The sequence below is a fragment of the Myotis yumanensis genome, unplaced genomic scaffold, assembly GCF_028538775.1.
Source record: "Myotis yumanensis isolate MYYU_CA2020_CCGP unplaced genomic scaffold, mMyoYum1.0.hap1 SCAF_12, whole genome shotgun sequence".
NCBI classification, from domain to species: domain Eukaryota; kingdom Metazoa; phylum Chordata; class Mammalia; order Chiroptera; family Vespertilionidae; genus Myotis; species Myotis yumanensis.
Window position 1 is genome coordinate 58193180 of NW_027223763.1, and position 12126 is coordinate 58205305.

General features: G+C 34.6%; 1 protein-coding gene across 2 annotated transcripts in view; it reads left to right on the forward strand.

The window, feature by feature from the left end:
- Window positions 1–12126, forward strand: part of CNTLN (centlein) — a 253134-nt gene that overhangs the window by 139485 nt on the left and 101523 nt on the right. For both annotated transcript variants that reach the window (XM_070431720.1, XM_070431721.1), the window contains exon 12: window positions 1167–1283. In XM_070431720.1, coding sequence (XP_070287821.1) covers window positions 1167–1283 — 117 coding nt within the window. The remainder of the gene's footprint in view (window positions 1–1166; window positions 1284–12126) is intronic.

Genomic DNA, 12126 nt, shown 5'->3' on the forward strand with positions numbered 1-12126 from the left:
TATAATAAATGAAAACAGAAAATATGCTAGCAATAACTACAGGTTTTTCTATCATTTGCAGAAATCATTAGCATAAGTAATTATGAATTCTTATATAAATCTTTACTTCATTAGTGTAGCTTAATAAATGCTATAACTTAAAGCAAAAATTGTTCATATTTATTTGATTGAAAACTACTTTAAATAAATAAAATATTGGTGTTACAATATTTATTACTCAAAAAGTATTTAAATTTTAATTGAAAGACAAGAGAAATATGAAATTCACACATATATAGTTAACTATCTTAAAACTAATTCAACTTAGTATGTAATTTGAAAATCTTTACTATTCATCAGTTTGTTCTGCAGCTTATCTGAATGAATTGGAGGTCTCAGTTCAATTGCTCTTGAACAGGTGTTCAGTTGTTGGTTAGTTGTGACACTCTTGTTAACAGTATCAACAAAGGGCAAAGGACTGAATGTGTACAGAAAATCTACTACCCTTTCATCTTTTGAGATGGATCCTTTAGGGCAATGTTGATGGTACACATTGGTCTATTCAATAGAGAAATACTATTTCTAAATTGGCTAGTACAGCACTTTTACAAAATAAAAACGAAGAGTTTATGTATAGAAAATGAAAACATAAAGGGCATTTGGCATGTTTTGTAGATCTAATTGTCATATCTAATTTTCTTCCTTTGAAGAATGGAAAATGCAGTGATAAAACAGTTTGTCAGTAAAGCAGTGATAAAACAATTTGTCAGTAAAGCAGTGATAAAACAATTTAGATGCTCACTTGACTTTTTAGTAGTCACTAGAAGTGTGAAAACTACTTTCTCCCATGTTCACTGATAACAGCTTGATTGACTATAGCCTTTTTTAGAAACTGACAATCTTACAATGTATGTTTTATTACTAGTGGAATGAATGAGAAAAATAGAATATCATGTTCCTGCTTGAAAGTTTACTTTCCACAGTAACAGTTTAACTTTTTAGGAAATTATGATACAGGATTTTAATTTCTATGTACTTAGGTTTTAGGGAATTCATTCCATAAATAGTGAGCTTGAATTAGATGTTTGGTCAATAGATATTTTTTAAATTTAGGGAATATTTATATGGATTTTTATTGCACTTTGAACATGTGAAGGAAGAAAGCAACTTTACTTTTCTGATTTCAGTCCTATTTTTAAAATAAAGAGAGCAGATCCCCAACAACTTCGACAAGAAGATTCCGATGCTGTATGGAATGAACTGGCCTATTTCAAAAGGGAAAACCAGGAGCTAATGATTCAAAAGTGAGTTTCTTTTTTAACAATATGGGCTTAGATAAACATTTGGGAGAAAGTTTTGTGATTTAAAGGCCCTGAGAGAAGTACCTTAGAAAATTTGGAAATGAAATCATCTTTTATTATGCCAATGAAATTTTTAAAAAGGACTAGTTTGTAAAATATATATGTATAATGCAATAACAAGTTGCACATTAGCTAGCTCTAGCTGCAACTGTATAATATGATCTAGGGATTGTGTTAATTAATGTGGCTCTCATCTGTTGGAGGTGTCGCTCTTCATTAGCCTGTATTTTAGACACTGCTGTGCTTCATTTTTGGAATGAGGTGGAGAGGGGATAACCTAGCCAGCCATCCTTGTTTGATCTCCCAGATACATACGCAGTGCAGAATGCCTGAGCTCTCTTGGTTCCCTGCCCTGTCCTGCTAATCCCAGTTGAGCTCATTATGGTGTAGCCTTGCTGCTACTCTTGGAGCCAGAGCTGTCTAAGCTAATTACTGGTAGCAGCAGAACTGCCTGTTAAGGGTCTGGTATGTATCTGCTAACATGGTCCTTGGTAGTGACCTGCAAAAGACACTAGGGAATTGCTTGCTTTCTTGCTGTGCACTGCCTGTCCTTTGGGCTTAATGCTGATCCCTCACATAGGTCTTTTAGCTGCCTTAAATATAAAACTTGATGAAGGATTCTCATATTTATAAAAACATACAGTTTGCTTCCTTGATCTTATAATTCACAGGCTATTATATTCAGCTTGGAAAAAAAAAAGCACTTTCTTTTTTTTGAAACAAAAAGGAGATGGAACAATATAATTAGTTCTTTTGCTACTTAACTATTTTCTCATTTAGAGTTAATTTTTGATATTCAGACCATGCAGTTTTGGGGAAAGCCTGGATGTTTTTTAGATTACTAGAACATAGCATTACGTGTGGAATAATTTAATTAAATATTGAATTAGCTATAATCAAAATCTTATATACTATATAATAGCACATGTAACTTTAGATTACTACCTTCTCTGTGTAATTGTAAACATTTGAGCAAATGATCATATCAGATTTAAATGTATACTTCCAATTACCTCTTAAAGTGTACTATACTCTATGAGTGCTATTTTTTCAATGCTAATAATAGTCTCTTATCTTGAAAATAATTTTATAGATTTGTCCCAGAAATATTCCTTGATAATTTTAATAGCTCTATTGAGATATAATTCACAAGACATATAATTCACTATATAAAGTGAATAGTTCAATAACTTTTAGTATATTAGAAGAGTTGTGCATCACAATAAATTTTAGAAGATTTTAATTAAGCCCCCCTAAAATCCCAACACCACTTAGCTGTGACCTCCCCAATTCTTCCACTCACATTTGTGAATATGTGTCCCTCCACCCACCAGCCCGACATAACCACTAATCTACTTTCTGTGTCTATAGATTTGCCTATGCTGTACATTTCATATAAATGAAAATATACAACTTCTGTTCCTTTGTGACTAGCCTCTTTTCACTCAGCATAATGTTTTCCTAATGTTTACCCATATTGTAGTACATATCAATATTTTCTCTGGTAATCTTTAGTGTTCTTTTTGTCTACATAAATGAAAGTTAATTTTGGACAAAGTGAATTAGGTGAGAAGACCTGGCCTACTTAGTTGCAAGATCTAGTCTATTCAAGAAAATTTCAGACAGAGTTTAGCTATAAGTGGGGATTATTTGGGATTTATTTTATTAATTAATGAAATAGAACTAAAGAAAAAATAATGCCTGTTTAAGGAAGTTAGAGAACTTCTTAGAACATTCTGTTCATTCAGCAATGTGTGTATGTTACAGGTAGCTCTTTGAATTAAATGTTAAGAGTCATTACTAAAAGTGTGGAATTTTTCCTTCCTGAAATCTGTTTAAATTCATTTGTGATAGCCATTTGTAAATATAAGTATTAACTTAGTTAAACATAGTGAAATTTGGATTAATAAACTTTAAAGAATGATAAATAACTGATATAAACTTTAAATCATATAGTAGCGCTTTGTAGGGGGAGGGTTGAGTTATTTTGTGAAACATTTAGTTAACAGTGTATTTGAGCTATTGCTCTGTGACAGGTACTGTGCTATGTGAATGAAATGAGAGTTTTAGACACACTTTCTAATCTCAAGGAACGTCCTTGGAAACATGTTCAGTATTAAATGTTCAAATAAAATATGATGTTAAAATAAAACTAAAAGTCTTGTAGTGAAACAAGACTTACAAATGTAAATATTTTATTCATTAAAATTTGTTTATAATGAGGAAAGAATTTATTTGCTTTTTAAAAATTTATATATAGTAGGTGAATTTTTTAGCATATAGTTTTATGAGTTATAACAGTGTATATATTTATATTTATATTATTTATATTTATATTTATCCAATAGATTTGAGTAACACCACTATCAGGATACAAACTAGTTCCATTATTTCAAAAAAAATTTCCTTTTTCTGCCTTTTTGTAGTCAAGTCCCTAACTCCTGGCAACCACTGAATTATTCTTCCTCATATAGCTTTGCCTTTTTTCAGAATGTCATATGCATGGGATTATATAAGCGTTACCTTTTTGAGCCTGGCTTCTTTCACTCAGCAAAATGCCTTTGAGATTCATTCATATTGGTTCATCCAGTTTGTTCCTTTTTATTGATAAATGGTATTCTGTTGTATGGATGTTCTACAGTGGATTTATTTATTTCCTGGAGAACATTTGGGTCTTTTCATGTTTTTTTTGTGTGTTTTTTTCAATTATGAATAGACCTGCTGTATATGGGTTTTTGCATGAGAATAACTTTTTGACTCTTTAAGGGAAATACTCTTAGTTGCGTTACTGGTATATGGTCAGTGCATGTACAACTATAAGAAACTGCCAAACTGTTTTCCAGAATGGGTATACCATTTATCATTTCCACCAGGATGCATATGGGTCAAGTTGCTCTAATCCTTATCAGCATTTAGCTTTGTCATTATTTTTTTAGTGCATTGGTATCTCATTGTGATATTAATTTGCATTTCCCTAATGGCTAATGGTATTGATAATTTTTCACGTGCTTATGTGCTGTCTTTATATCTTTTTTATGAGTTTCTGTTCAAAATTTTTGCCATTAAGAGCTAATAGTTATTAAATCAATTAAATGACCATTGTTTTTTATATAGTCTTAATATAAGTCATTAATCAAATATGTGATTTGCAAGTATTTTCTCCCACTCTATAGATTACCTTTTCATTCTCTTAACAGTGTCTTTTACATGACAAAAGTTTCAATTTTAATGCTCAGCTTAATATTTTTTTTATTTTATGGATCATAGCTTTGATGTCATATCTAATAACTATTTTCTTTTATTTATTTATTTATTTATTTATTTTTAATTTTTTTAAAAATAATTTTTATTTCTTAAATTATTACAAAGAGTATTACATATGTCTCCTTTTTTCCCCCCCTTGACATTCCCCCGGCCCCTACCCACCGCCCCCCCGCCCCCGCCCCGTGTCTTGTGTCCATTGGTTAATCTTATATGCATGCATATAAGTCCTTCGGTTGATCTCTTAATCCCCCCCCCCCAAACCCTCCCAAGACTTCCCACTGTAGTTTGACAGTCTGTTCAATGTTGCTCTGCCTCTGTATCTACTCCTGTTCATCAGTCTATACTGGTCCCCTTTGTCTGTCCCAACCTCACTGGAGTAGTCTCAACCTCACCAGGGCCGTCTGAGCCTCACCAGGGTCGTCCTGACCTCACAGGGGCCATCCCGACCTCACAGGGGCCGTTTCAACCTCACCGGGGCTGTCCCTACTTCGCGGGGGCCGTTTCAACCTCACCGGGGCCGTCCCGAGCTCACCGGGGCCGTTTCAACCTCACAGGGGCCGTTTAATAACTATTTTCATGACCCACGTTTTCTTTGAAAAGTTTTATATTTAGCTCTGTGATCCATTTTGAGCTAATATTTGTATAAGTTATAAATTACAGGTTGAAGTTTATTTTATATTTTTTGCAAATTTTTGTCCAGGTAGTATGAACATCACTTTTGAAAAGACTACCTTTTCTCTAATGAATTGCCTTTGTAACTGTCAAATATTAACTGAATATATTTTCTGTCAGCCTATTGCAAATTCTATATTTTTCCATTCATCTGAATCCCTAAACTTTAGTGAATACGACATTGTCTTGATTACTGTAGCTTTCTGAGGAGTCTTAAACTTAGTGTGAGTCAAATAGCTTTATTCTTTTTTAAAATTGTTATGGCTTTTCTTTCCTTTTTTATATAAGTTTTAACTACAAAAATAGGTAAGGAAAAATAGCTGTAGCTACCAAAATAATGTAGGAATCTTGATTTGAATTGTGCTAAATCTATTGATCAGCTTGTAGAGAATTGACGTATTAACTATGTTGAGTCTTCTATTCCATGCATATGGTTTGTTTCTTAATTTACTGAGATTCCTGTTATCAATGCTTTATAGCAGGGGTCCTCAAACTACGGCCCGCGGGCCACATGCGGCCCGCCAAAAACATTTATCCGGCCTGCCGGGTTTTTTTGCCGCCACTGTGTGCATAGGAATTTGTTCATAGTTTTTTTTTAAACTATAGTCCGGCCCTCCAACGGTCTGAGGGACAGTGAACTGGCCCCCTGTTTAAAAAGTTTGAGGACCCCTGCTTTATAGTTTTATAATGTAGATTCTATACATTTAATACTTTTGTTAGAGTTATATTAAAAATGGTGAAGGGATTAAGCAAAATAAAAACAAAACAATTCATAGACACTGATAGCAGTATGGTGATTATGAGGGAAAGGAGGTTGGGGTAGGTAGAAAAAGAAAGAGAGGGATAAATGGTGACAGAAGGAGACTTGACTTTGGGTGGTGAACACAACACAATATAATATAAAGATAATGTATTATAGAATTGCATACTTGAAACCTATATAATTTTATTAACCGATGTCACCCCAATAAATTCAATAAATTTTTTTAAAAGTAGAAAAAACCAGTATTTCATATAATACTGGTTTGGTGGTGATGAACTCCTTTAGCTTTTTCTTATCTGTGAAGCTCTTTCTCTGACCTTCAATTCTGAATGATCGCTTTGCTGGGTAAAGTAATCTTGGTTGTAGGTTCTTGCCATTCATCACTTTGAATATTTCTTGCCACTCCCTTCTGGCCTGCATCGTTTCTGTTGAGAAATCAGCTGACAGTTGTATGGGTACTCCCTTGTAGGTAACTGACTGTCTTTCTCTTGCTGCTTTTAAGATTCTCTCTTGTCTTTTGCTCTTGGCATTTTAATTATGATGTGTCTTGGTGTGGTCCTCTTTGGATTCCTTTTGTTTGGGGTTCTCTGTGCTTCCTGGACTTGTAAGTCTATTTCTTTCACCAGGTAGGGGAAGTTTTCTGTCATTATTTCTTCAAATAAGTTTTCAATATCTTGCTCTCTCTCTTCTTCTGACACCCCCATAATTCGGATGTTGGTACGCTTGAAGTTGTCCCAGAGGCTCCTTACACTATCTTCATATTTTTGGATTCTTTTTGCTTTTTGCTTTTCCGGTTGGGTATTTTTTGCTTCTTTGTATTTCAAATCTTTGACTTGATTCTTGTGATCCTCTAGTCTGCTGTTGGAACTCTGTATAATATTCTTTATTTCAGTCATTGTATGCTTAATTTCTAGTTGGTCCTTTTTCATATCCTCGAGGGTCTCGCTAGATTTCTTGAGGGTCTCACTAAATTTATCGGCGGTCTCACTAGACTTATTGAGGGTCTTCCTAAATTTATCGGCGGTTTCTAGAAAATTCTTGAAAAACCTTAAAAGTGTGGTTTTGAACTCTATATCCAGTCGTTTGCTTTCCTCCATTTCTGTCATTTGTGACATGTTTTTTTGTCTCCGCATTTTGGCTGCTTCCCTGTGTTGATAGAGTGGCTTTGTGTGGTAGGTGTCCTATAGGGCCCACTGGGTCAGCCTCCCCAATTACTGGAGGTAGACACTCTCAGTGCACCCCTTTGTGGGCTTTGTGCACAGTCTTGTTGTAGTTAAGCCTTGATTGTTGTAGGTATCACTGGGAGGAATTGACCTCCAGGCCAATTGGCTGTGAGAATCAGCTGTGTGTGCAGTGGGAGAACTTCTGTGCTGGAGACACCCTTATGGGCCAAGACTTGCTTCAGTGGGGCTTTGGTGCTCACTGAGTCTGCCCCCTGAGTGTGTCCCTTATGGATCTGAGGAGTTGTAATCTGGATGGTCCAACTCTGACCACTGGGTACACTGGCTCTTGGATTTCTAAGGAGGTGCTAATTTAGCCTCTGCCTGAGGCTACCCAGTAGGAGCCCAGCTGTGAAGCAATGCAAGCTGCTGTGGGGCCTTAGGCCTTCTTTTGGATGTTCTGGGTTTCTCTGATCCAGCTGCAATTTGTCAGGTAATTTTAGATTGCAAAGGGCCAGGCCTTTCATATGCAAAAGCCTCTGCACACAGCTTGGGTGGGGCGGGGTCTCAGGGGATCAACAGGGCAGAGCAAACAGCTATGGCTGCTCCTCAGTCCTGCCCTAAGAGGCCCCTCTTCTCAGTGTCCCAGTAATCACTGCAAGCACCTCTGAGAGAAAGCTGCCCTAGAGTTCTAACTGATGCCAGACAGTTCAGTTTCTCCCCGTATGAGTCTGGGTCCCCATAGACTCGCCCAGAACTGGAGTTCAGAGCAGTCAGGAGCTTGAGACTCCCTCCCGATTGAAAAAGACAACCGTGTCCTCAGCTGCCAGCCCTTTCCACGTGCGCTGCATCCTCAGTTGCCAGCCCTTTCCACGTGCGCCTCCGTTCCTCTGCACTTTACTTCCGCACCTCCTCTGAGTCTCAGTGTGCTTTTCTCTTTCCTTCTAGTTGTAGAATTTCCACTCAGCCAGCCTTCCTGTGGTCCTGGATGATGTCTGTTTTGACTTTTCGTTGTATTTTTGAAGTGGTTGTGCGAGGCAGCAATTTCTGGTGTTTACCTATGCCGCCATCTTGGTTTCTCCTGGTCTCCATAGTTTCTTTGGAAAATACAGTATAATTTGAATCATTGTAATTCTAAAGGTAATACATCATACCTCTAGCTGCTTTCAATCATTTTCCCTTTTTCTTTACTTTTCACAGTTTTAATTGTGACATGTCTTGGCATGGGTTTCTTTGGGTTTATCTGTTTGGGATTCTCACAGCTTCTTAAATTTCTAGGTTTACCTATTGTCAAGTTTCAGAAATTTTGGTCATTGTTTCTTCAAATGCTTTTCTCAGCCCCACATTATTTTTCTCTCTTTCGGCTTCACTTTTGGCTCTTACCTGAAAATAAGTGTGAGAATCCAAAATATTTGCAAATAATTACTTTTTGAGGAACTGCCAAACTGTTTTCATAGTGGCTCTATTATGTTATATTCCCACCAGTCTACTAAGGAAAGGCTCAACTTTCCCCACATCTTTGTTAATACTTGTTATCTTCTCTTTTTTTATTTTCTTCTTTCTTTCTCATAAGTTATAGCCATCTTAGTGACTATGAAGTGATATCTTATTGTGGTGTTATTTGCATATTCTTTTTCTTAGACATTTGTGAATATTATTTTCCATTCTGTAGGTTTTTCTTTCTTTCTTAATAGTGTCTGTTTATGCGCAAAAGTTTTTAATTTGGATGAAGTCCAGTTTATTTTTTATTTTGTTGCTTATGCTTTGGGCATCATATCTATATAGCCATTGCCAAGTCCAAGATTATGGAAATGTATAACCATGTTTTCTTCTGTTTTGTAGTTTTAACTCACATTTAGATCTTCAGTTTATTTTTTAGTTAATTTTTTAAAGTTTGGTATAAAGTAGGGGTCCAACTTTATTCTTCTGCATGTGAATATCCAGTTGTCCCAGGTACTCTTTTTATGGCTTTGGCAAACAGTCTATAATATCACATGTAAAAGTTAATGAAATGAACTAATAAGTTGAAAATTTAAATATATCTGTCCTTAAGAAATCAGTCCACCATGTAACATCAAAGGTTATCATAAGCCACATGCAAAGAAGTTCTGGGATATCAAGGGTTGTACAAGTTATCAGGGTCTGTTGAGAGGCAATAGATATCAAGGCTATCTGGCAACAAGCTTTGACTCTCCAGTTACTTTATGATTCAGAATTAAGGACAAGAAATTCATCCAGTGAGATTGAAGTCTTCAGAACTAAATTCACCTCTAAAGTATTTTTAGGTAAGAGTATAGGAAGTTTCAGAACAAGATTAGCACAAAACCTAATTCATTGCTGAGCTAGAGCCCCAAAGCCCAGAGTCCTTTATATTCCTTTCATCTATCTGTAGAAGGCTTCAGAATATGGTGCAAATAAAGACCTATAGGTAGGTTTTTAGAATTCACTCAAGATACTGTTAAAGTACTGGGGCCTGGAAGCAAGTAAATAATTTTAATTAAGTAAATAATATGTTTAAAAGGCCTTTAAACTATGGAGATTTATCATATTAGTTACATATAACCAAATCTGTATGATCCTTTGTATTGTGTGTGCTTTCATTCACTAATTCTAAATATGCTGGGACCTGGAACTAAAATATTGAGCAAAACACATGGCTCCAGGCAGGCCTCACAGGGCTTTAGTTTATTTGACACCACAAATAATCATCAATAAGCACAAGAATATCTATAATAATAAAAGCATAATATGCTAATTAGACCAGACAGCCGAACAACCTTCCATACGTCCTTCTGGATGAAGCCAGGGCTGTGAGGGCCAAGGCAAGCCGCCACGGCTCCGAGGGCCGAGCCCCTTGCATGAATTTCATGCATTGGGCCTCTAATATAATTATAAACTTTGATTAAAATGAAGCTAAAGCTCTTCTATGCCTTTCTATGTTTGTGTTTTTCCTAATTCTTTCCATGTTTTTCTCCCTCCTTCTAGTTCCTGCCATCCTCTGTAGTATAGTACACTTTGTTTGCTGTATGTATAATCAACCAAAATTGTGCGGCATATATACTTTTTTATTATGGTAAAATATACATAACATAAAATTTACCATTGTAACCATTTTCAGGTGTATAGTTCAGTGTTATTAAATACACTCACATTTTTTGTACTACCATCATCAGAACATTTTCATCTTCTCAAATTGAAGCTCTGTACTCATTAAATAACTCCCCATTCCCTTTTCCCTCATCCCTTATATCTTTCTCCTTTCTAGCTCTATGAATTTGCTTTTTCTAGGTACTTCATATAAGTCAAATCATACAATACTTTTTGTGTGTCTAGCTTATTTCATTTGTCAGAATGTCTTCAAGGTTTTTTTCATGTTTTAGCCCGTATCAGAATTTTTTTTCTTTTTACGGTGGGACAATTTTACATTGTATGTATAAATCATGTTTTGTTTATTCATTCATCTGTTGATAACTATTTGGGTTGTTTCCACCTTTGGGCTATTATATTTTTGTTGTGTTTTCATTGTGTTTTGCTGCAGTTAACAAGATTTGGAATAAGAAAAAATATTATTTTGTATCTATTGGCAAATATTTCACTGGAGTAAATAGAAAACAGTATTTCAGTTTCATTTTCTATCTCTTCATATTAATATACATGTTGATTCCTTAAGTTGTTTTCATACATTTAAGACCATATACATATAGTATTTATTTTTTGAGGTCATATATATTTGTTTATTTGTGCTACTATCACAAAATATCACAGACTAGGAGCTTATAAATAACAGAAATGTATTTCTCATAGTTTGAGGCTGGAAATTTGAGATTAGGGTACCCTCAACCTTTTCCAAGGTTGCAGATTTCTTATCTTCACATGATGGAAGGGGCAAGGGAGCTCTTTGGGGTCTCTTATAAGAGCACTAATCCCATGCATGAGTGCTACATCCTCATGAGCTAAGAACCTCCCAAAGGCCCCACCTCCTAATACCAGCATCTTTGGTGGTTAGAATTTCAACATGAATTTTAGGGGATACAAGCATTTGGATCATAGCACCATACATATAATTAATTTAATTACTGCCTTAATTTGTTTTCATACATATTTAAAAATAACATTTTTTAAATTACTTAAATAATAACAAAGTATTTACTTAAAGAATTATATAGTAAATTTTGAGTATTTAGTGAATAATCATTTGATTTTTCTAAAATAGTTATCAAAGTTAATTTCTATAAATGGAACTCAGTCTGTCTTAAAATACTTTTTTCTCTATGGAAAATTATCAATAATATTGAGTTTAACATCTGATTTGAATGCTAAAGACCATATATAAATATCAAATTTTTATTTTGAATGATATAGGTAACTAATACAAAGTGTGTACATATTCTAAAAAACATTTCAGGCTTTAGAGTAATTTGTTTTCAGTGTAGGGCAGTTGCTTCTTAGGAGTCATAAGAAATAAATTGTATCATATATCATTAATGTAGGAATGTTATAGGCAACATTATTTTCAGATGTGAAAAGACATTCAATTTGGTAATATCTTACCAAATATCTTACTTTTAGTTCCATCCCTTGAGAGAAAAATGTCACTCTGAGATATATTCTTAGGACTTTTAAAAATAACTTGAACTAGGATTATGAATAAGGGTGTTCATTGTGGTATTTTTGTAATAGTTTAGAATTAGAAGCAATCTAAATGTCTATTAGTATGTGATATAAGTGCACTGTGGTATGTTAATACCTGGTATAATGTGATACTATGTGGCATTTAACATGAATAAATTTGATCTTTATTTATTAAAATAGATATGCTTATAAAACAAAAGCTGACTTAAGAAAGTTGAATAGTAGCATATATGCTATGATATATTCCTGAAAGATATAGAACTTTCAATCATAGAACAGTACATTTTTGTGGATA